At 39.3% G+C, this 25,004-nt stretch overlaps 1 protein-coding gene across 2 annotated transcripts in view; it reads left to right on the top strand.

The window, feature by feature from the left end:
* LOC131135575 (receptor tyrosine-protein kinase erbB-4-like) overlaps positions 1 to 25,004 on the top strand; it is a 283,365-nt gene that overhangs the window by 211,299 nt on the left and 47,062 nt on the right. Inside the window, exons 11-18 of one of the 2 annotated variants that reach the window (XM_058081635.1) lie at positions 1,852 to 1,942; positions 4,215 to 4,414; positions 6,864 to 6,996; positions 10,761 to 10,854; positions 15,754 to 15,908; positions 17,240 to 17,284; positions 19,577 to 19,718; positions 22,330 to 22,452. In XM_058081635.1, coding sequence (XP_057937618.1) covers positions 1,852 to 1,942; positions 4,215 to 4,414; positions 6,864 to 6,996; positions 10,761 to 10,854; positions 15,754 to 15,908; positions 17,240 to 17,284; positions 19,577 to 19,718; positions 22,330 to 22,452 — 983 coding nt within the window. The remainder of the gene's footprint in view (positions 1 to 1,851; positions 1,943 to 4,214; positions 4,415 to 6,863; positions 6,997 to 10,760; positions 10,855 to 15,753; positions 15,909 to 17,239; positions 17,285 to 19,576; positions 19,719 to 22,329; positions 22,453 to 25,004) is intronic. The other variant, XM_058081636.1, reaches the window with a different exon arrangement.

The raw sequence follows: 25,004 nt of genomic DNA, 5'->3' as shown, positions 1-25,004 counted from the left end.
CAATAATATCTTACACTGGACCCTAATGTGGACTAAGTAGAATGAATTAAAAATGAATGAAAGAGAATCCACATTTAAAGGGTTACAATGGGTATGCCCTTTGTAGTCTTTCAGTGTTAGTTTCTTCACGCACTGCCTATATGATGATTCCATCTGGGAATCAACTGGACACTGTTCAGAATCAGAATGCCATTTATTGTCATTTTACATACAGTAGAATGAAATTGCAGCAGCTCCATTTTCAGTGCAAGACAGTATGACAGTACAAAATTTAGAAATTAGAATAAATAGAAGAATAAGTAATAAATACATTGTACATTTACATTGTAGAGGACGATTCAGTTTAGTTTACAGACGTAAATAGACAATGTCAGACCTTGGAAATGTTCTACATTTTTTCCGTTTATTCTCATAGTCCAAAATCATCATATTTCAAAATAATTGTGATGCAAATATACTTTCGAAACGAGCCGTGGCACCAGCACAGTAGCTATTGTGACAGTTTGAGCGTTAGTTGATTAGTCACGCCTGGACAGTGAGGTGAAGACGAGCCAAGATTGTGAGTTTTCTTTAAACGCCTTTTGTTCCTCATACTTTCGCAGACATTACTCAGGCGGTACTCGTGTTATAAGCTTGGCTCAATAATCACATGACTCATACTTGAGTAGGCCTTTTTAAGACATATTTAGATGTTCCCCATGCTGTTCTGTCCAGCTTGCATAGCCAAAACCAATTCAATTTGCTGCAGCATGACACCGGCACAGTGGGGCAACTCTTATAATAACTGAGTATATGTTATTCATCTTGTACATCCTGTAGGTTAAAGTATCCTTTCTCAAAAGCACTTCCACCAATAAAGTCAGTCGTTGCTGCAATTAGAATGGTAATAAAGGCAAATGTATTCCATTCCATTTATCCTTTGTTTTTTTTCTGTAAAAGATATCTGTAATACAACCTAAACATTTCATATCTCATTCAGCTCAGGTTCATCTTGCCTGAGCCCCATTGTGTACTTCCTCACAATTACCTGAGTTTTGTATTTCTCATTTCTTCATCAAACACACTTAATATGCTTTGGACCCGGCTTCCGATCCAGCAACTCAACAGGGATCGGTGTAAACAAAACAATGTCCACAAACTGATAAAGACACCGTTGTTGCTGTCTTAGGCTCCCCATTCGGCGCACCTCTTCTTAACGCTCAACAAGCTATCTTCCTTCTTGTGTAAACATTATGCATCCAGCAGGAGAAGAATATGCACTTTAACATGATGGAGTCTAATTGTTCATTGATTAGAGAAGGCGCTGCACTGCCCATCACAAGCGCAATGATTCCTTCTTTATGATGCGCGTGTTCCTCATTAAAACAATACAAGTGTTGTTTTAACTTTTCTCAGCTTTCATCGCTTTTCATTTCATCATACCTTTCATCCATGATTCCACCTGATATTACTTTCTCACTCCCCCGTGCACTTATTTTGTTTGTCTTATGGTATTAGCTAGAGGGCTGCACCTCCCGCTGGTCTGTACTGAATATTTCATATTTTCCAATCCATTATTGAAAATCCTAAATGAGCCACATCCACCCTCTCAGCTTCCTTCGTATTTTTAAATGATTCAACGACCGAGATGTGGATCGCTTAAAGGAAATGCTAGAATGTTGATATATGGGACTTGATGAGACACACACAGCTGGCACCAAACTTCAGCCTAGAGGTGTGTGGTTACGATATCCGACGACTCCTCCAGGGATGCCAGCTCCCCCAACACACACACACACGAACATAATTCTTCTGCTCCGTCAGGAGCGGTGAGTCATTATAACTCATGTGTCTGTTTGTGTCCCCATTTAGGCTTTCTGAACATCCAGTCTTGGCCCGACAACATAACAGACTTGAGTGTTTTCAGCAACTTGGTTACAATTGGGGGAAGATCTCTCTACAGGTATGCACGCCTGCAGTTCTTTTTTGGATGTTGTTGTGACTCATCTTGATGAGTCGTCGCTGCACTCTTGGTGTCATTTTGGTTGACTGGCCACTCTTGAGAATATTCTCCACTGTTTCATGTTTTGCCCACTTTATAACTTTTTGCAGACTGATAGATCTCAATTAGAAATGTCTATCACATATACACATATATATTGACAGAATTGACAGTACAGTATCATACAGTGCTACTGAGCGGTTCTGACACCATGATTTTTAACTAGAAAAAGATTGAGGGGGAACTGCATTGTTCCTGTTTAGAGTGAGCCTTTCACTCTAACGGCGGAGGAGTTCAAGTATCTCGGAAATCTTGACGAGGTGTAAGGGAAGCCTAGTATGTGAGATCAACAGGTGAATTGGCAAAGTATCCGCAGCAATGTGGTGATAGTGCTGACAGCTCTCGATTTACCAGTCAATCTACGTTCCTAGAGCTTAGAGTAGTGACCGAAAGAGAAAGACTCTTCAAACAAACGACGAAAATGAGAGCGCCTGGTCACTATAAGACTGTGGTCGACCCCAAGATCCTTGGTCTGAAGATATCCCCACCCTTCTACACAATCTTTGTGTTTTTATTGGTTGTTGCCATCGGTCCAGGCTTTGAGGGCCGAGGTCAAGATCGGGTGTATTTCTGCATTGGGTCGAGGCATACGACCCAATGCAGTGGTTCCGTGGTCGAAATGCATGTCTGGACACTCTCCGGGAGGGGACAGCACTGATAATGCATTTCTTTTTTCTGATATATTTTATCACCAACGCATACATACGCATATTCACAACATCAGCTGCCCTTATGGCTCTAACATGCCTCTGGCCTAAGAAGGTCTCTTAGCTGCTTTACAATGTACAGTCCACCCTGAACCTTCTCTAAATATAAACATACAGTTGGGGAATTTACAACAGCAATCGACCAAATAAGTCTCAAACATCTATTGGTGGATCACGATTGGCGTGTTGGCGACCCCTCCTCTTAGAGCAGGGGTTCTCAAACTCGCGGGCCACTAGTTTGAGGCCCCCACCTTGATATGAAAGTTAAATGTTAGTTAAATGTTAATGTTAAATGTTAGCCCGCGTGAGTTTAATATCCAGAAATGACAGCTTAAAGCTGTGTGCACACCGGATGCAATTGATGTGATTTTGCAAGTTATGACTCCCAGATGTAACAATGCTAACTTGCTAATTAGGTAAAATGGTTAAGTTTCATTAATGTTCATGTTAAAGGTTAAATAACTGTTAATACTATTAATTTGAATCTGAAAAAAAAGTTTTTCTTATTTGCCGTTTTATTATTATTTTATTTATCTATTACTGATTGATTTATTTAATTTCTTTGTTTTTATTTATTTTTTTCATCTTATTTTGCGTACTAAATAAAAATTAAGCTATTTGAAAGCAGTGGACTGTTCTATCAGAGATTTTCTTGTGGACAACCAGAACCAAAGCACTGAAAAGTGTAGTGTACAGCAGAAGCAAAAGCATTGAAGACAGTTTTTTTATCTTATTTTTTCTGTTTTTATAAATAAATGCGGTTTTTTTTTTTGTTTTTTTTTTTTTAATACCTGATGCGTCCCAGCCTCACCCAGACACTAACTCCAGTGGCCCCCGGGTAAATTGAGTTTGAGACCCCTGTCTTCGAGATGGAGTGAGGAGTTCTATCATGTGGGAGGAGCTAAGAGTAGAGCCGCTGCTCCTTCACATCGAAAGGAGCCAGTTGAGTTGCAACTGGAAGAGGTGGCTAGGGAGGGAACGTCTGAGCGTGCTGGTCCCCTGACCCGGATGGATGAGTAGTTCCAGGGGCAACTTTGGATTTGAATAAAAACAGTAGTTTGACTTACTGGAAGTAACACTTTTTGTGATGACATTTCAGAAGCTAATTGTGTTTGAACAACTGATTGAATATATTTAATCATCATTGCATGTGTTTTTTTTTTCTTCTTCTTCAGAAGGTGTTCTAAAGATTTGCTGTGGCATTTGCGCGAAACGCACACTGTTGCTGATTGCACATTGTGTGTGTTTTTTGTGGTTGAAATCAGTGTCATTAGATTGTACAGGTGTACTTTATTATGGGACTGGTCATTAGATATGTTTATTTAGGCTACTCCAAAATAATCACAGTTTGATCTTAAGCTAAGAAAAAACATCAAAGTATTTCTCATTCGCTTCCCTTTATTTGAGATTCCTCTTCATGTTTCCTTTCTTCCTTTCTCCCTCATTTCTCCAACTTCTCCCCTCAGTGGGATCTCCCTGCTGGTGTTAAAGCAGCACGGCATCTTATCACTTCAACTGCAGTCTCTCCGAGAGATCAGTGCCGGGAATGTCCACATTGCAGAGAACAGCCAGCTGTGCTTCTACAACACGGTCAATTGGACTCGACTGTTCCGTGCTGCAAACCAGAAAGCTTTGACTCGCAATAACAGAAGCCCCCTGGAGTGTAGTAAGTTCTTAACAAAGCCATGAAAAAAAAAAAACAACTAATAGGTGCTATAAAATCAAAACTGATGCAAACCACTGGAAGCAATTAAAAATAATCTAAACATTGACGTAAAACATTAATTTGTGGTCTTTGCTTTTCTGTACGGAGCGCATGCATTCTATTTTTTTCCAGGAAAAGTTTTGATACTTTGTTGTAAAAGTCTCATCACCTCCTGGTGAGCGTGCATTGAATCAACACACTATTAAAATATCTCAGTACTACAGCACTACAGTGCCTCAGCGTATGACATTTCTATGTATTTTATTGTCCAATTAGTAAGAATGTGACATGCTGACAAACGGAAACTAGCAGGCGCCATGATCCAAGTCAATGAGTGCACTCGGATAATAAGCTGGCCTTGTGCACTAACCGAGAAGAGACACTCACAGAAGCCTCATATTAGGTACATGTCCTGTATTTGATCAGGAAATATGCAAATTCACTGATTTTTACTATATAACTACAGATATAATCCAGTTCAATTGACACGTATTAACATTATGTGATTATTGGTGATTCCTGTCATTATTTGTTTTTTTTCACCATGGCAGTTGAGGCACTGCCTCAATAATTACAATTAAAGAATTCAAATCTTGATGTTCGGATAAAAGGCTCCCATGCACTGTTTCTGTCGCTCTTTCGCTGTGTCGCTTCAGGACTTTGTCACAATAATTCTCTCAGATGTAGCAACCTTTGTAGAGACGACAAAGAGAGTCACAACAGAGACAAAAGGTGTAAGTGATCTAAACACAGGGGGGAAATGAAAAGATAGATGTAGTAAATGATGTGAAACAGAGAGTCATGCATACAGATTGACTTTTTTTTTTTTTTCTTTTCTGGGCTGGTTGATGGGGCATTTTTATTCCAAACTAATCCCAGTGCATTTTATTACAGCGTTTCATTCTTTTCCAAGTACTCAACAATGCCTTATTTAGCATGCAGGCGCAGCTTTAATTTGGTCTGTTTGGCAGATGTCTATTCTTAGAAACAGCTGCCAAAATCTTTTCATGGAAACCAACATAAAAAGCCTGAATGTGAGTGAGAAGGCTTTATTTTCAGGAAGGCTGAGTTCCAGGTTGAAATACTGTTGAACAACTTCATTCCCTACTTACTTAAAGCTGTCAGGCATTTAACTTGGACGGTTCACATCTAATTTTCTATTCAAACAAGCGGACTGTCTGTGCAGCATCTGTAGGAACATTCCGGGTCCCTCTAGCCCTCGCTAACTGTTGACTCAGCAGTTTTATAATGAAGCGGCATCGCTCCACACAGCACACAGTTCTGTGCACACACTCCCACACATGTCCATTATTATGGATGCACAATGTACTCAGACTCGCAGGGTTTAAAATAGGACACTCTTTGATTGTGGGCTGTATATAATGATAGTCAGAGTTGTCTTTAACATTGTAAATACTACAAGTATTTATTGCATGGGTATCCCTCTTAATTAACACAAGAAGTGAGAATACCTTGACTTTTGAGGGCTATTATTTTTGTACCATCAGTTGAGTAACTGCTGACTTTTTTCAGAGTCGTTATCTCAAACCACATAGTCACGTTAGATTAGTTGGGGACTCTAAATAATCCATAGTTGTCAATGTGAATGTTGTGTGTGTGTGCCCTTAATTGAAATGGGGTCGGCTCCAGCTTACCTGTGGCCTTGAATCAGATGTGCTTATAATATATATGCTAAGAACTAATATACCGTATTTCAAGAAAAAACACTGGACAACTTTGTGATATCGGTGAAAAAGCATATTATTAGTATGAACTTCAGTCTTTGCTCTTTTTTTCCTAATTTTTGCATTTTTTCCCCAAAATTTCAACATTCTTCTTAAATAATGTTCTTTTCACAATATTTTGACTCTATTCTTATAATATTATAACTTTTTCCCCAAGCTAACGTTCCAAAAATTACAACTCTATTTTGTTTTGTTTCTCATACTATGAGTTTTAATAACATATTTTTTTCTTTAATATTTCCACTCAATGCTACAAATTACGTTTTATTTTCTGTCTTAATATTATGCCAATATTTTCTTGAAATTATGACTTTTTTTGTTTGATTATAACTTTTTAACTTTATTCTTGTAAAATTACTGCTGATTTATATTTTTTTTTTCAGTTTTCTCGTTAAATTTGATTTTTAGAGTGTGTCGCAGCCCAATTAAAAAAAAACAAATGCAGACCACAAATGGCCCCCGGGCTGCACTTTGGACACCCCTGTCATAGACATTCACAATTAGATTAAATGCCATCCTAAAATGACCTGGAATATTCTCTCTATCTGTACCCACGTATCCATGTTGGTTTTTATTTCTGCCATTGTGACACTTCAGCACATTTAGCTTGAAAGTTAAAATATGAAGGTGACTGATTGTTAATTGACTGTTTGTCTCTTGTGCAGCCAAGGAGCATATGGTGTGCGACCCTCTGTGTTCCATCGCCGGGTGTTGGGGTCCTGGCCCGGACCAATGTCTGTCATGCCGGGATTTCAGAAGGGGGCAAACTTGTGTGGAAAACTGCAACCTTTATGAAGGGTAAGCGATGCATTGAAATATCATGATCAGACAAATGTACAGATAATTGGCTTGGATTGGATTTTCAACTGTACAACGGTTAAATAGTACCCAGGGCTCTACGTTAAAAACAAAAATTACTTGCCCATGGGGAATCCTAAAGGTGAGAACTACTTGCCCGAACTTGCCCCATGTAAAATGAAAAGTGCCATAATGATATCATATATCAATACATGCTGATAATTCATCAGATAATAGTACTGATGCATTGTATTTGGAGGAATGTCTGAAAATTTGTGGAGATGTATTTAACATACATCTCCACAAATTTTCAGACATGCTACCTTACACATCGTAGTCGTAGTAAGCAGTGATATTTATAAGTTGTGCACCACAATTAAATATTATTGAATAGACACATTTGTGTACTAGTAAAGTGTTTTTAATCCAGAAAAAAATGGTTAAACAATAATTTGTGAAGCAAAGGTGAGAAAAATACACAGAGAAAGTGAACCGCTAGATTTTGCAGCTTGTGCAAAATCAGCACTTGGTATTGGATCTAATCGGTGGTGTTTCATTGTGACCACTTCAAATTGTCACAGCCATGTGATTCAACAAGAAATGCCTTTGAGATCTTCCTGCCCTACTTCAATCACATCATCCTTGGTCACCCATGGTTCTTGTTCCTGTAAAAATCCTCTACGCCAATATAGAGCCTAGAACATCTTTATGTGGATCAGCAATTCTTTTTTTCACATCCTCTGAGAATTCTTGGCCACGAGGTGCCAAGTTGAACTTCCAGTCACCAGTTTCAGAGAGTGCAAGAGCGATTATAGCAACTTTTAATACACCTGCTCCCTATTCACACTAAAGACCTTGTAACACACTTGGGTCACATGACACTGGGGAGGGAAACGTTGCTTATTGGACCCAATTAGTAAGCTGTAATACATGGACTACTATGGAAGTGGTGTTTGTTTAGTATTATGCCATAAAAGGATATGAGGCCACCCAGGATTAGTGATTAATAGTTAATAACTTATATTGAAGGGACAATTAAAGTGTACAAGTATGTCACTTTCGATTCTCATGAGGGTTTTCTTGACTTTGAAAGCAAGTTTAGCTTGATATTCCTTACCTCTCACAGCCAGCAAAGCGTTGTGTCTCTGGTGAGCTCCACGAAATGAAACAGTTCCACTTACGGAACGGTTCGTTTAAGTCTGAGTGCCAAGAGGAGGAAAAGGACTGGAGGTGTTGCTGCTAGGGCGGGGGGGCTAGGCGTGTCACTGCGTGTCACAGTCACTGCTTGCGCACGGGGCCACGCCGTGCCTACCTGTCCACTTGCTCGTCTGCACCGCCTGCACCTCCGCATCACAAGCGACTCCTTACAGTCCACACCCCACTCATTCCCACTCTGCCGTGCATAAGTTGTCTTTGTGGTGTACAGCATTTGGACTTACTAAACCTTAAATATTATACATATAAAACTCATATACATAATGTAAGCACATTTATTCTATTAGATTCAACTAGCTTTTATGATTTTGTTTGCTGTTTACTTCCTTTTCTTCAATTTTAACTTTAGTCTTCAGTTACAGATAGTGGTGCAGTATAGAACTATAAGGTTATGTTAAAAGAACAGATTTAATTTGTTTTCTTTAAAAATAGGCCAGATTTTCAACAGAAAACATATCTCATTCACCATAAGTTAGTCATAAAAATTTACAGCATGCATGTACCACTAAAAAACGTAATGCGTCACTGATATTTTTTTTTGTCAAATGACAGGAATACAGTAATTCAAATTCTGTCTTTTGTCAAATATATGAATTAATAAACAGTACTGTTTTGTGGTTTATTACGCTCTATTATTAGTAGACATAATGCATATTTAAGTATATATGTACGTGTATGTTGCCTAAATTAAGCATTTTCAATCATAAAAAAATCACTGAATTTACTAAAACACAAAATATAAGGCATTGAGAAGACGCATTCAAAGATGGTGGGATGATACATAGTATTCTACACTGATCACTAGGTGTCAGTAATGTTACAACAGGAACAACAGGCTTTTATTGCAGGTTTGAATGAGCGGTTAGCAGTTTGCATGTTCTCCCTGTGCATGTGTGGGTTTTCTCCGGGTACTCCGGTTTCCTCCGACATTCCAAAAACATGCTAGGTTAATTGGCGACTCCAAATTGTCCATAGGTATGAATGTGAGTGTGAATGGTTGTTTGTCTATATGTGCCCTGGGATTGGCTGGCGACCAGTCCAGGGTGTACCACGCCTCTCGCTCGAAGAGAGCTGGGATAGGCTCCAGCACACCCACGACCCTTGTGAGGATAAGCGGTAGAAAATGAATGAATGAATGATCTCCCAACAGACAAGGATATGTAACTCATATCCTTTGTGTACAACAAACACTGCACCTTTAAATCCACAGCAACATGGTTGACTTCAGTTATATTATTTCACCCAGCTAACACAAGCACAAAGACCATCCTCCTTTGGCGCCTACAAAGCTTTATGAAGCATTATAAATACTAATTTGATTTACATCCCGCTGGGACGTTCCATCCATTGAAGAGATAGAACATTGTTTGTCATTCCCTGGCAAAAAAGTGAGGTACCTAAAGTCATTCTCCATGTTGAGTGCTTGGATGCAAAAAAAAAAAAAAAAGTCAAAGCGCCAACTCCACTGTGGACGCATGTAATTTGACTTGTCTGCTCTGTTATTACAAGGGGGCTCCTAATTGAATTTTGAAAGGGCCGTGCCCTCTGCCGGCACTGCGCCTTTCAACTGCAGTCACCCTCTCCCTAATGATATTAGCACAAGCATATTGTTAAACTGGCTGCAGTGTGTGCTGCGCATTATTAAGTGTAGTCATGATAAGAAAGTGTGGTTATAATCTTAATTTCACTGGAAAATGTTGCCCCCGACTTACAACATTTACTGTTTTGCCATATAAAACATTTTCCCCCATCAGAATCACGTGCGATCATAAAATAAATTTTAACATTCATAAGTAGAGAGAGAAGTGAGTTGGAGATATTGGAATAAAAATTGTTGTATTTTACATTTCAGCACTGCTACAGAGGAGAAAAACAAGGGGGAAAAATATTATTAATTATAAGATTAATTTAAGAAGAAAACCTATGAAAGATATTTCATCAAAGCATATCGGAAGTGATGCTCCACACAGCGTCCTTGCTCAGTATGTTTTCACTGGATGGAATAAATCAAACATCATGGCTTAAATTATTTACAGGTAATTCATTTTTGGGAATCATTTTAAAGTGGACCTATTATGCTTTTTCTACTTTTTTGTCCTATAAATGTAGTTAGAATGTTGTATTATCGTGTTAAACGATGTCAAAGTTTCAGATAATGAGGTTTACGTATTTCTGTAAAGAAGTTTGGCACAGCTGAAAACGCTCCGTTTCAAGAGGTGTGGTAAAACTGTTGTTTTGTGACATCACTAAGGGGCAGACGTCCTTATATGGTTTATAGTAAAGAAGCACTTTGGGCATGTGACCAATCACAGCGTAATGGGCATGCAATATAATGGGCAATAGCAGGAAAATGAGTTTTCATGAGTTATGATTCAAAATTATACATTTTAACAGAAAATGTCATAATTCCAAACTATGGATGTTTGTTTCCATTTGTGGACTGAGCAAATGTGTGTTTTGTGTGATAAATACCGTGAGAAACATGACTTTGACTGTTTAAATTTTTGTATAGCATAGCCCACTTACTGTCTAATCGACATGTCTCTCAGGGAGATCCGAGAATATGCCAACGGGTCGGTGTGTGTGGAGTGTGATGCCCAATGTGAGCGAGCTGACGACGACTCTTTGACCTGCCGCGGTCCGGTAAGTACACTGCTTGAGTCAGCAGTTGAATGGTATATTAAGCTCATAAATCATCTGAATATAGACACAGAAGATGGGGCTGCCTGATCATTAATTTTTTTGTCAAAGGGGAATTTTATCCATAAAAAGAAATAATACAAAATGACCAAGGAAAGGCTTTGTTTGAAGTTGAACGTCTTTGGCCTTTAAAACATAAATGGTAGCAGGTTTGGAACATTTTCATTTTTTTTGTCAAGCTGCTGTTCCTTCAAGGGTAAACCCACCTCACATGTTGAAAACCACTCCTGAGAGTTTTTGGGCCAGGCTGCACTGGTCATACTGCTGCCAGAAAACAATAAAAAAGAAAAGGTAAAAAAACAACAACAAAAAACATTGTGCACTTCTCATTTGCCTGAAGCCAAATTAATTGGAATGGTAGACACTCCCCACGGGTCGTCTTAGACTATGATTAATCACTCTATTAACAGTCAAATGGCGCCTCTCAGCTTTGCCATTGATTTTGTCTCATGCGCCATCTCAAAGCTAAAACTGATGGTTCATCTGCAGTCAACAAAAATACGGATGAATGAATGAATGATGACCGGTGTCTGTTTGCACAGTTGTATGCTTTTATTTTACTCATATGCTTTTGACTCAATGCCGCTATTCTTTTCTGGGGTAATAATTACAATTTCAAATGTAACAACACTGTTATTGTTACCAATATGATATCTGATCACAGTCTTCTTTAAATGAAGGGTGTGAATCGATTCAAAGACATGAAAAAGTAGCTTTTTTTAAGACTAGGTCACAACCAGACGTACAATTTTTTGCTTGTATGATTTCTGACATTCCCCAAATTGCAACATTTTTTTTTTTTTTTGCTCGTGGAGAATGTAGTTGCGTTGACCCTGAAGGGGTATTTCACCGTGCACCAACGCCCAACTTGTGCGAATGTGCGTACCACACACAAAACATGAGGTACAGCTGTCGCTTTATTCGTACTGCCAACGCACGTACGTCGTACAACCAACGTCAAATTTAAAGTACAATTAAAAGTACTGACCTTGTATTCCATGCGGGCTTTGTATGAAGGTTGCCTTGTGCGCAGCCACGACGTAAACTCCATACCAGAAACATGATTAGTTCTGCACATACGATACCAGCGTAACTTCCTCCACTATTTTTTTCTTCTGTGACGTCACCTGTCGTGATATTTCTGATTATTTTTTTCAATTTATGAACATAAGTAACTATACTTAATATGTGTAATGTCCTTAATGACACTATGCAGGTCTTCATCAACCGTGACCATGATGTGCAGATGAGCTACGGGTGTATATGTCATCACCGGGCACGTATATAACAATATGCACGTACTTATTATACTTATTACAATAGAGACATAGCAAACAGAGAAAAAACTAATTTACATGAATAAATACAAATACAGACAACATTACATAGAATGAAGACATAGAAAAACATATAAAACAAAGCTGTAGGCACTGCTGTGACTCTATATACACAAGCTTTCTTACAATTGATGCACTCTCGCCATACGGGCAATGCACGACCAATTTACTCGACACACATGGAGCTCGTAAGAAATATCTGACTGTGCATTGCACGCACTATGTGGGCTGCACATCTGGTGTGCAACACACATATGAAGTCTGTAAGTGCAACGTTTGGAAAAATTTATATTTTTACCCAAACCTGCCACCTACAAAAGTTGGCCATACAGATTGATGCATGAAAACATACGTATTTACGTAAACGTATTTATATGCATCTTCTGAATGCCTTATATTTGTATCTCAGCTCATTTTGCCGTTTTTATCCTTGAAAATGCTTAACCTGGGCAAAAATAGGTACCATTTTATACAGTAAAGCTGTGAAATATGTGTTGTGGTGTATCATGTCTAGAGGGCTCTCATAATGTTGACGGTCATAAGCAGGTTTTCTATGCTCTAACAACGAAAATATTCTATTAATGAATAGGCACTCTTACTTGGCGGAAATTCAGTTATCACGACCTGGTTTGGAACTAAGTAACTGCAATCAATGAGGAGTCCTGTAGTTGGACTTTTATTATATACGATGGGAAACATCGCCTCGGTTTTTGTACAATTCAGTTTCTGTATGGAATTCATAACAAAAACGGAGGTACCACTGTGTCACATTTCATGACTGTCTGGCAAACCTATTCAATGGTTGCTTAGGCTGTGTTGCAACCAATTGGGAGTGTGATTAATTAGACTGGCAGTTTGGCAAAATACCAGCAATACCTTGTTGCACTGTGACATGCTGTCAACATGGCCTGAGAAATGTTTGCGTATGTTTTTTTTTTTCATATGATTTTTTCATATGCACAACACCACCGTGTTTTTGTCACACTACTGTATGATGAGAATGTCTCCTGTTAACCTGTTGCACCCTTCTGCTGCAACCACATGTGCAGCAAATGCGGACAAATGGATTACAGCAATCGTGTTATGGTTGCACAGCCCATAGCAATTACATTAGAGTTTACACAAAGTGATTTGATTGGCTTAATGCCCTGTGTGGAGCAAGGCTGGGGATATGAGGACTGTCTATGTTATTTATTGAAGACTAAAAGTGACTACATCCAAGAGAAGTCTAATTATTCATATTTAAATAAAAAATATATTTTTTATTTGAAGTAAGAGAAAGAAGTTGTAATTCAGAAATAGTGCAAATCTGCTTTAAATCACTTTAAATCAGTCATTGTGCATGATCATGACCAGGGGAGTCTTTTCTAATGTGTTGTTTGTTTGCCATCCCCATTGCTTGTTGATGGCTGTACATGTCTGCATACTGCAAGTTGTGTGTGTGTGTCGTTTGGCAATGAGATGTTCTTACATGCCTGCTGATTGTCTGGAAGAGAGCACTTCTCTCCATCCGTACCTCCTCCCTGGTATATATTAGTACCATAAATCCTCTTCCAGGCAGATTGTTATGGTCATTGTGAGTGCTGTGAGCAATGGTTATTATGAGCCTGCTTCTCTCACACTGCTTTATGCGTCTCATTTGCTTTCTCCTTCCCTCCAACACACACTTCTTCATCTTGTGCATTCTCTAATGCTCTGCTGCATTCATATTTCCTTTTTCTGCTGTTTTCACCTTCTGTCCTTTGTATTCTCTATGTATTGGTGGATTTGAAGCTTCAGGTTTCTTCATATGCAACAGTCAGGCCATGATCAGGACAAGCGCTGTAAATGACGTCATCAGTTTTTTTATAATTAGCCCTGAAAACAGAGATTATTTTTCAGACAAAACTGAAACATACATACGTCCAACTTCTTCCGCTTATCTAAGGTCGGGTCGTGAGTGAAGCAGCCTCAGCAGAGAAAAACAGATGTTTCTCTCCCTAGCTACTTCATCCAGCTCCTCCCGGAGAATCTCAAGGTATTCCCAGGCCAGTTGAGAGACATATGTAGTCTCTGCAGCATGTCCTGGGTCCTCCTGGAGGCCCCCTTCCGGTCAGACGTGCCCACACCTCTCAATGCAGAGTAGTACTGGTTTTACTCCAAGGTTTTCCCAGATGACAGATCTTGTCACCGTATCTCTAAGGGAAAGCCCAGACACTCTATGGAGGAAAGTCCTTCCAGCCGCTATCTCCGCAATATTTTCCTTTCGGTCACTACCCAAAACACATGACCATAGAGAACAGAGAACCGAACCATCTAAGAACCAAGCTGTTAAGCAGCATTGTAAAAATCGCATCACTTCCCATCCCGAATACAAACAGTTTGTTTCATGCAGTTTTGTACAAGAACCAAGCAAAATTGCTGTCGAAAATCAAATCATGTGAAAAATTGGACGCTTGAAGAAAGAGGTTTGACGGCACACTAAGAATGTTGGACTTTGTTTCCTCTTCCTTAAAGAAGAGGAAACAAGTGAGGTAAAGGGATATACATATCAACAGCATGTCTACCAATTGCAGTCTTTTTCAATCCAAAAAAAAACATTACCCCCATGTTGTTGTATTAGTATTGATGAATGTTACATGGTGCCAGTGAACCATCAAAAAGTTCCAAGGTGGGAACTACATTGTTCTCATAGTTTGTGGTTTCCAAGCTCTAGGTGCAGATGTTTTATGTTGGAAATGCTAAACAGTGATTCTTATCTGGTGGATTTGAATTGGCCGCAGGGCTTTCCCTGGGCTAAAGAGAATATTTTTGGTAATGGCGTGATGACTGTGAATGCACCTCATGTTCTTGTCTGAGCTATTAGCTTGCTATGCAGCCACAAAGTGAGTGCTATGCTTATGGGCATAGAATGTGGGCTTAATATGGCGTCAATCTGACACACAGCTGCAGATATCTGCCGGAGAAGAGCGTGCCGTAAAGGGGCCGCATCTCACATGCTGCAGCTCTTCAAATAGATCAGAGAAGTTTGGGTTGAAAAAATCAGCATTTTTGGTCACCGCTTGTCATTGAGGGGTGGTGGTAGGTCAAAGCGGTTGAGAACCACCGTTCTACGGGAAAGGGTGTAATTTATGAAGCACTGCTAATACACGTTCTTCCATTTACTTTGCAATTAATGAAACCAGTGATTCCCATGTGCATTGTTTTATATTCATATATATTCATAGAGTCCTGCAATCCAAGGGGCCCCATTTTTGGCAAATGTATAAAGCACCGGAATCCACCCACAGACAGTCAGTACTCGGTGGTGTAATGGTACAGCTGCTGTAACCTACCTCTATTAATTTTGTATTTTGCACAATTTATTTCCCATATATTCATATAACTCCAAAACATGCATCCACCGAATTTCAGGTTCAAGTTTAAAATACTGTTTAATGGGTCTGTGAGGTCCTAAAGATGTGTTGTAAGCCAACATTCCCAATATAAATTATAAGTGTTGAAGACGCATTGTTTGTTTTTGCAGGGCCCAGAGCATTGTATGAAATGCCTTCATTTTAAGGATGGCCCAAACTGTGTGGAAAAGTGCCCTGACGGCCTGCAAGGAGCCAACAGTTTTATCTTCAAGTACGCGGAAAGCAACAACGAGTGTCATCCTTGCCATGCCAACTGCACACAAGGGTGAGTTGAATTAATACCGCAGTGGATAATATTTAACCATTTGTGTTGTTGCATTGTTGCATCACTCAAACATAAAGTAATATCCTGCCATCTTTCAAGACCAGAGCAATAAATTTGTTAGAAGAACGAAATAATGAAAGCGAGCAGTCACACTCACTAGCCAGGCTCCTCTCTATGCAATATACAACGCTGGTTGGTGAGACCACATTTTGTATTTTACTCCACGGGGAGCGTGTGTCATCCCTGTGTGTTATTTCTCCTTTCCTGAGTGACAGCCCCCGGCTCACTGGAGCATAACAATGTAGTCGTAAATGGAAAACACCAGGCTGACACTTTGTCACAGGTACAACTTCATAAGCAGATCCCACTCTCTAGAAGACAAGCTGAGGGAATTAAAGAGTTCAAACACAATCAAAATGACAAAGCAGGAATTAAACCAATGTTCTGTATTTATTAGGAAAAACCCCAGTTGTAATATGGACCTGCTGTAAAGCAAAACTTGATGACATTTAAAATATGTAGAAATCTGACAACGCTAGTGGTTAAACATGACCGTTTCGATACATCATGGGTGTCCAAAGTGCAGCAAAGGGGCCATAAAGGGAAGGGAGTTAAATATTATGGCAATAAAGGCAAAATATCACAATAAGAAAATAGTAAATGATTATATATGATTGAACTAACTTCTTAGCATAGGCTGCACGGCGGTCGAGTGGTTAGCGCGCAGACTTCACAGCTCGGAATCCCACCCTCCGACATCTCTGTGTGGAGTTTGCATGTTCTCCCTATGCATCCGTTAGTCCGGTTTCCTCCCACATTCCAAAAACATGCTAAGTTAATTGGCGACTCCAAATTGTCCATAGGTATGAATGTGAGTGTGAATGGTTGTTTGTCTATATGTGCCCTGTGATTGGCTGGCCACCAGTCCGGGGTGGACCCCGCCTCTCGCCCGAAGACAACTGGGATAGGCTCCAGCACCCCCACGACCCTTGTGAGGAAAAAGCAGTAGAAAATGAATGAATGAATTATCACTTTGTCTAGTATTTCAAATTGGAGGGGTCGGAAAAAATGCCTGGGGGGGGGCATTACAGAAAATAATTGAGAAACACTGGCCTAACTTAATATTTACCTTGCCCAAAAGCATTGTTGATAAACCAAACTTAGCTAATCAACATGTCCTTAAGTCTCAATATATATATATATATATTTATGTTTATGTGTGTGCACATTTTATAGTCCTTTCTGATACCCTTTAATTTTTGTGCAGACACTCACCATTTTCAGATATCCTTCTACATCTTTTAACTTTCCCCTTTTATGTGTTTATGCAGGTGCACTGGACCAAGACTTCAAGACTGTATTGGCTGGATGGACAGGTACAAGATTACTTTCTGTTTTTCAAGCTCAAAGCAAAAACATGTTGATGGTACCGCAAGGAGCACAGCAATAAATGTGATGGGATGCTTCATAACTGCAAAACTAAAAATACTAACACACTTGTTGGCAGGGATATGTTTATCTACAGTAAAATGTTCATAATGCCGATGAGCTACCAAAGGTAAAGTGCAGCTCTAGAAGTGTGTGCACCCTGCAAACATGATTTACAACACGTGATCAATCCATTCTAAAGGAAACCAAAACGTAAAAAAAGAATTTTGTTTTTCCCCTAAGAAATAATGTAAATCCAATTAGTGTGTGGCAGACGCTCAAAAATACATTTTGAGAAATATTATACATTATATTACATGCAGAATAAAATGCAAATTACATATAAATTACAAATTAAATGGATAAATCACATATGTCAATGGAGGGCCAAGACCACACCAGAGGGCGTTTCTTCCATAGCACAAAGGCATGAACGGAGTGAGCCCTTTTGTCAGTCACACAGTCACTTCGTCTCGGTGGGTGGAGGCGGGGCCGGTAGCATACACACAGAGTGCAGAAGAATGTAACCTCATGAAAAGCAATGCAGGAGGGGTAGGATTTAATAAGCTTTGCTTCTTCCTACTCCTTTTGGACATGTGGAACTGTGGAACCATTACCATTTCCATATGAAAACTGGTGCATCATTACTTATGAATATGCCGCCTTTTGCTGAGGCCAACTGATGGGCAAGGAGATAAGTACGTATAAATCGTGTGTAAGCCACATTTTTCTCAGTATGAGACACTGCTAACAGGAGAAAAAGCAGCAGAATATAACTCAGTTGACCCGGTGAGCAGATCAGTTCTTATCAGATCCCAGATAACAGAGGCTGTGATACATGAAATGTCCAGCTTGGGTGTCACATATCTTGTAAATCTGCTGCCTGTTGGCAGTATTGCCTTTTGAGCATGATTTGAAGCGGCTTATCAGACATTTGTGATTGCAATAAGCAGATTCCAATGAAAGGAGCGCGTGCACATTTGATTAAGCTGTCACTCAATAGTCACTCTCATCCGCAGTAATTGATTATTCTCATCTGGCATGGTTCTGTAATCATAACTGTTGAACACTGCACTCCTTGATTGACTTTATCTCTCACATTGTAATGGTAGACACTGGACATGTATGGTTGCATTCATGAGTCGCATCCAATCAGGCTTTCTTTTGACCACTCCATTTACTTTTGTTCTGCTTTGTAACGGTATAAACTTTAAGTTGTAAAGCTACAGTGGAGTTGACTTTGTTGCAAATAGAACAATTTCCAATGCATGTCACTCATATGCTGATGCAGTGGAACCGCGGTTTTTGTCATTAATTCATTTCAGAATATCAGAAGAACATGTATGAGTATGAGAGGCGTGTCAGTATTTGTTGTGGACAGCTATAGTACATGCCAGAATGTATAAAAGACCACATACCACATTTGTCAATGGTGAAAAAGCCAGTGAATTTCTTTGTTTTTTTTCAGCTTTTTTTCAACATTTTAACTCTATTTTACTAATTTAGTTTATTGTCATTAAATTACTTTTTCTTGTTATTTTTACTTTATTCGTGTTAAATTACTTTTCTTTTTTTCCCTTTTGTTTTTACGTTGTCTTGTTAAATTATATAGTTACACAATGGGCCATAGGCCAATAAAAAAGGGCCAAATTGAACACCACTGCTATTTATCTGCAACTTTCTCGTTAGAATATCACTTTTTCTTGTCACATTTTGACTTTTTTATTCTAATATTACAACAGTTTCTTTTTCATTTATTTTTCCCCTCATGGTATTATGATTATTATGACTTTAATCTCATATCTCATAAAATTCTTGTAAATCTTGTGAGATTTTTAAAAATATATATATTTTGACCTTATTCATAAAAAATATGACTGGTTTTCCATTTTTACTGTTCTTTTTTTTTTTGGTTTACTTGTATTTTTAGAATGTTGCGGGGCTGATAAAAAACGAGGCTGCAAATGGCCCCCAGGCCACACCATGGACAGCCCTGCCATAGCATAGTGTTTTCCTGGTGAATATAGTTAAAGCAGCAAAGTTACAGTTAGTATTTAAATAAAGTATTTATTCTCCACCAGGTCCTTAATTTATGTCCAAATGTATGTATGTGTTTTGTATAATTAAAAAAACACAGTTTTTTTCTCCCCTATGTAATGTACCAGAGTACACCTCCACTTTTATCAATGGCTTATCCTTCATTCATCGTTCTTCTCTTCCCTCCAATTTATTGTCCTCAGAACTCCTCTGATCGCAGCAGGGGTGATCGGCGGCCTCTTCATGGTGGTTATCATTGTGCTGAGCGTGGCGGTATCTGTGCGCCGGAAGAACATCAAGAAGAAAAGGGCCCTTCGTCGCTTCCTGGAGACGGAAGTAAGTAAGGTATTAATTGGGGGGAAAAAAAAGGCATCCCATTTGCAGAAATGCGACACAAATGTTTTCCCATTAAAGTTAGCCATGATAGAAGCTTAGTGTATGATGATTCGGATGGACTGGCATATAATCAGAATACTGTTACACAATCAGATGATTGTTGTTCAAGAAGAGGTTTCTGTAGGGCAGAGTCAGAGGTGTAGCTGTTAGTTTGAGCTTCCTGAAGAGTATGCTTTCAGAAAAAAAGTACTGGACCCCACACCATTAGTGCTCCTTGTGTGTGCTAACCCAGGAAAAGTATATTATTTAACATTGGGAATGAAAGCCTGGTTTTACTACAGCACGGATGCTCCATAGTACAAGTAAGTGCAAGTGACATGGAAAGGGAGCATTGAAGCACATTGCCCGTGTACTGAGGGCTTATTGTCTCCTATTACGGTTGTCACAAAAATACTCCTGAGTCATTTTACTCTGTTAGGAGACTCCCAGTTCAAAAAAAAAAACTGTACAGGTACTCCAGCCATGGCTTATTGGATGTTCTCAAGATGTTGAGATTAATGAGAGAGTGGAGAATAGCAGACATCATCAAAGGGAAGCAGCTGGCTAGAGGAGTGTGCAAAGCAGGTAGGGAGCTGAGCATGGCTGAACTTGCAGAAAGTTGAGGGGGGAAAAGCAGCCAGGCATGTTATGATCCGGCAGCTGAGAGCATACAAAAGAAAAACTGAGAGCATTTAAACTGCCCCCCCCCATTGCTACACTAGTGTACAGTAAATGGACTTAAAAAGGACTTAAGACACAGTGGGGTTGTACTGCAGAGTAGACAGATGCAGAAGAGACAAGTCCAAAATCCTTGGTCTTGACCATTTGGAAAACTGCACATCTCTATGTGGCACAAACATCTGTATAAGAACCAAGTAAAGTGAACAATATGCAAGACCTACATTCTATACCCAACTCACAAGACAAGGCGATACTGTCAAAATTAAAAATAAATCTTTTTTTATTAATAGTAGTATTGTCATTTTAGCTTTTGCCACTTTTTTCCCACTTTTGCTGTGTTTTGTTTATTTTATTTCTGCAAAGAGCCATGTTCCACAGATAGCCCTGCGCCAAACTTTGGACCCCCATGCATGTTCACTTTTGCCAGGAAGGAGAGTCTTTGCCGTGTGATACAGCAGTGTTTCCAAACTTTGCCTTGTAGAGCTGCATTATGGAGGGGTTATGCAGCTTTTAGACCAGCATCAAACCCAGAGTGCACAGCGGTACTTGTATACAATCAGAGGTTCCACATGGCATACACATAAAGCAAAAAACATGTCCAGACTTTCACTTTTAATTTGCACCCCATCTTGCTAACTATAGCGATTATGGGGCGAAATTGTCTTCTGTGTATGAGGTGTGTTATGAAGCAAAACCAGTGGTTGCTTTCAAAGTTTTCTTTTTAAGTTTCAAGGTAAGGTTTTAAAGTTGGAGCCCAGCCAATTATAATGACCATAATTTGCTACTAATAATGATAACCATAAAAGTTACACATCTGCTTTACCCAAAGAATGTGATGCTGTTTATTTATTATTTTACTTAATTTATTCTGATGGACATTTTAAACATGGTTAAATCTGGTTGCGGCTGCACGGTGGTTATAGCGCGCAGGCCACACAGCTAGGAGACCCCGGTTCGATTCCCCGCTCGGCCATCTCTGTGTGGAGTTTGCATGTTGTCTCCGACACATTCCAAAAACATGCGTGTTAGATTAATTGGCGACTCCAAATTGTCCATATGTATGAATGTGGGTAGGAATGGTTGTTTGTCTATATGTGCCCTGTGATTGGCTGGCGATCGGTCCAGGGTGTACCCAGCCTCTCGCTTGATAGGCTCAAGCATGGCCATGATCCTTGTGAGAGAAAATGGATGGATACTCTGGTTGCATAACCAACATTATTATTATTATTATCAATTAGTTTCAGATTTCAGCACCACCAAGTAACCTAGGTCGGTGGACAGCTCCTAGTGTGCTGCACTTTCACAACAAGTGCTGGACAGCTCCTTGCAGTGTATGAAAGTGTTTGAATGCGTGTGTTTGCGTCCCTGCAGATGCTGATTTGTTATTCCATTTAAATGAAGGATGGGTATTGTTTTTAATCAAACTGTAACAACCATGAGCCAGAGGGACTCAGGCTGCTCACCCAAGTCTGGCTGATTTACACTCTCTGATTATCTACGCCCCCTTTTCCTCTATTGCATCTTCAACTATTTTCCTAATCCTCCTTATATTGCTTCCTTTTTGTATGCTTTTGCATCTTTAAGGAATTAAGCCGGCTTCTTCATTGTCCTCCTGTTCTTTATTTCTACGAGGTTCCTCCCACTCCACATTCCCTTTTCATATCATCTTTCTCCCTTCTCTCATTTCCTCCCTCATCGCTTTATTCCTCCACTTCAAAAACTATACATATACAGATTCTCTTTGTCACATTTTCCTTTGGATGTTCATTATATATGTTAAAACAATGGATCCACACTGACCACCATTTACATAAAACTTAATGCATAATGTGAGGACTATGTGTTTTATTGCTTAATCTGATGGCTGACTGAATTTTTTTTTTTTTGTCTATTTCCTTAGCTGGTGGAACCTTTGACACCCAGTGGGACAGCACCTAACCAAGCTCAGCTGCGCATTCTGAAAGAGACAGAACTAAAAAGGGTCAAAATCCTCGGTTCTGGGGCCTTTGGGACTGTTTACAAGGTAAAACAAACATCAATAAAGTAAATTACAGAGTGATCAATTGAATTGTGTACTCTATGTGCTGAAGCAATCGATATATACGTACATAGTACATCCCCCCCACTATCCATCCTAAATGTGCCTCACGTTTTAATTTAACGCATTTTAAAGTATAGAATGTATAAGCACTCACCTCAAATGAATGAGAGGATCCGTGAACAGACGGAATCGGATTCACGCTCTGACCTTAAGCCTGGTTGTCTGTTTTGGTGTTGCCTTCACTCCATCTCGCTGTAAAACGGCTAGTGATGTTATACGACTCCACTGCGCCACAGGCTGCTGGGTCATCCCAGCTAGTAGTTGGAGAACGTGTTTCTCCGAGCAGCCTACATAATACATACTGCTTCCATGTTGTAATTCCAGTAATAACATCCAGTATATTAACTTGTGTTCACTTTGCTGCAAGTCCAGCCATAACGTAGCCAAATAAATAGTGTGCCGCCGTCTTACACTGATGTCACGCTCTTACCTGCTGCAGTACATATGGACTGTGCATGATTTTTTTAAATGCAGGAAAATGGCTTATACAGCAGTGTGGCCTATTTAATGGTTAACTCTAATGTCTTGACAGCTTCTTTACTTCTGAATTTCTGCAAATTGTTTAAATACTGTGCCGTTCCTGAGTCACTGAGCAAAGTATTGTGCTATTTTTTTGGCAGAAGCAAATCACAAGTTATTGATACACTCACAACAACCTTGATAATGCATTGGTGATCATTATATATAACAATATATCAGCATAACAGTCTGACTCACAGTGTCATTTTTCAATGAACACTTTGCTAACAACACTAAATTCATCACACAGCAACATAACACTCAAAAGGTGTACATGACAAATATACAAACATGTTCCAATATGATTTTAAATGGAAAAAAAGTTTTCCCATCAGTTATTGCGTCATTGCGGCACTGCAATGACATCAGCTTCCCTCTGAGCTTTGGGCTCTGTGTCCTCTGGATCACTGCAGTGCCATTCACCAATTTGAATGTTTTCTAAACTTTCTTCCAATTACATGGTTTTCTTAAGGAACATGCATTATGGGAAACATTTAAAATAGTCACATCATATTAAAGTCACATTGGTACGTTTCTCTAGTTCTGAGGTATAACGTTGGATTGGAGTGTTAAATTGCTGGGTGATGAGTTTAATGTGAGTCAGACTGTTATATTGAATAATGACCTCCTGCAGTTTCCAACGGGTTGACAAGCTTGTTTTTTCATAGCTCTTGATTGGCTACAGTCAAAGAGCTGACTGGTCCTCACGTACTCATGCGTGCAATGCAAAACAAATCAGTTTTTTCCTCTAAATTTAGTGGCTTATAAACCGGAATTTACAGTAATTAAATAAAAATATATAATTAAAATGGAGATATAAATAAAATATAACTATATAAAAGTAATTTCAAACATAAAATCCACAAATTTGCAAATGTTGAATCGCAAATATGGGTCATTAAAGTACAAATAAAGACAAAGGTATTACTTCATCATTAATGACAGGAAACGCGATGGAAAGCTGGAGGCGGAGGATGAGAGGAATAGGTAATAGCAGCCAGGAAGTTCCCTTGGTCACGATCTAATACATGTTCAGTCAAGATGTGGCCACCATTGTGGCAATCTGATGTGGAGGTGCAAGAAAATTGCAACCCCAGATTCATCATTTGCCTTTTTTTTTTGCTCCCATCCATCTATCAATGTCTTTGAACATTTGTAGGTCAGCGGTTTGAACACAGCAGTGCACATGTAATATTGTACTTTTAGGGAACGATTTTGGTCCCCTGAAGCATTTTTGCGTTTAAATTGAGGCACTGAAAAACAGAATTTAATAATACTTCTGTTGACATGTTTTAGTGGTGTTAAATAATGAGGGGGAATTAATAACATGTGATTGAACATTTAAAAACAACCCATTAAAAGCCCATTCTTGTTGTGGGAGTAGTCGGTACAAATAAACGGTAGCACCCTATTTAGGGCAGTTAATAGGGCTGTAAAATGTTATGAGTTTGCTGAAATACTGAGTTGCGCCACGTGCAATCATTTAAAATGCAGTTCATTTTAATCAAATAAACCTAGTTGAGCAAAAATTAGCCAGGGCACATACTGCTTGAGCAAATGTATAAAACGAAACGTATCGCTCCTGAAATTGATGCTGTGATCAGAGATGGTTTGCATTTAGTGGAGGTGTTAAGCCTGCTGTCATGGGGGAGTCAGGGCAGTGGGGAGTATTGGGGGGTACGTAGCGTCGGTGTAACCCATTTGAAGCTTGTTGAAAAGTTGAGAGGCACTTGAATTCTCTCTCCTCTTTTAAATGCTTTGACCGCTTTGGCAGCTGCTAAATCACTTTAATCACAGGTGAAATTGAATACTTCAAAATGATAAAATAGTTTTGTCCGCTTTTTGAAGGACAAAATAACTTTTAATCATTCAGCGTGCACTTTATCTTCATAGTACCCCACACCCCCGTTGGGAGTATGGACGGCACGAAGGAAGGAAGTAAAGATAAAATAGGT

This window comes from Doryrhamphus excisus, chromosome 9, assembly GCF_030265055.1.
Source record: "Doryrhamphus excisus isolate RoL2022-K1 chromosome 9, RoL_Dexc_1.0, whole genome shotgun sequence".
In the NCBI taxonomy this organism is placed as follows: Eukaryota; Metazoa; Chordata; class Actinopteri; order Syngnathiformes; family Syngnathidae; genus Doryrhamphus; species Doryrhamphus excisus.
This window is presented reverse-complemented; position numbering and strand designations above follow the sequence as displayed.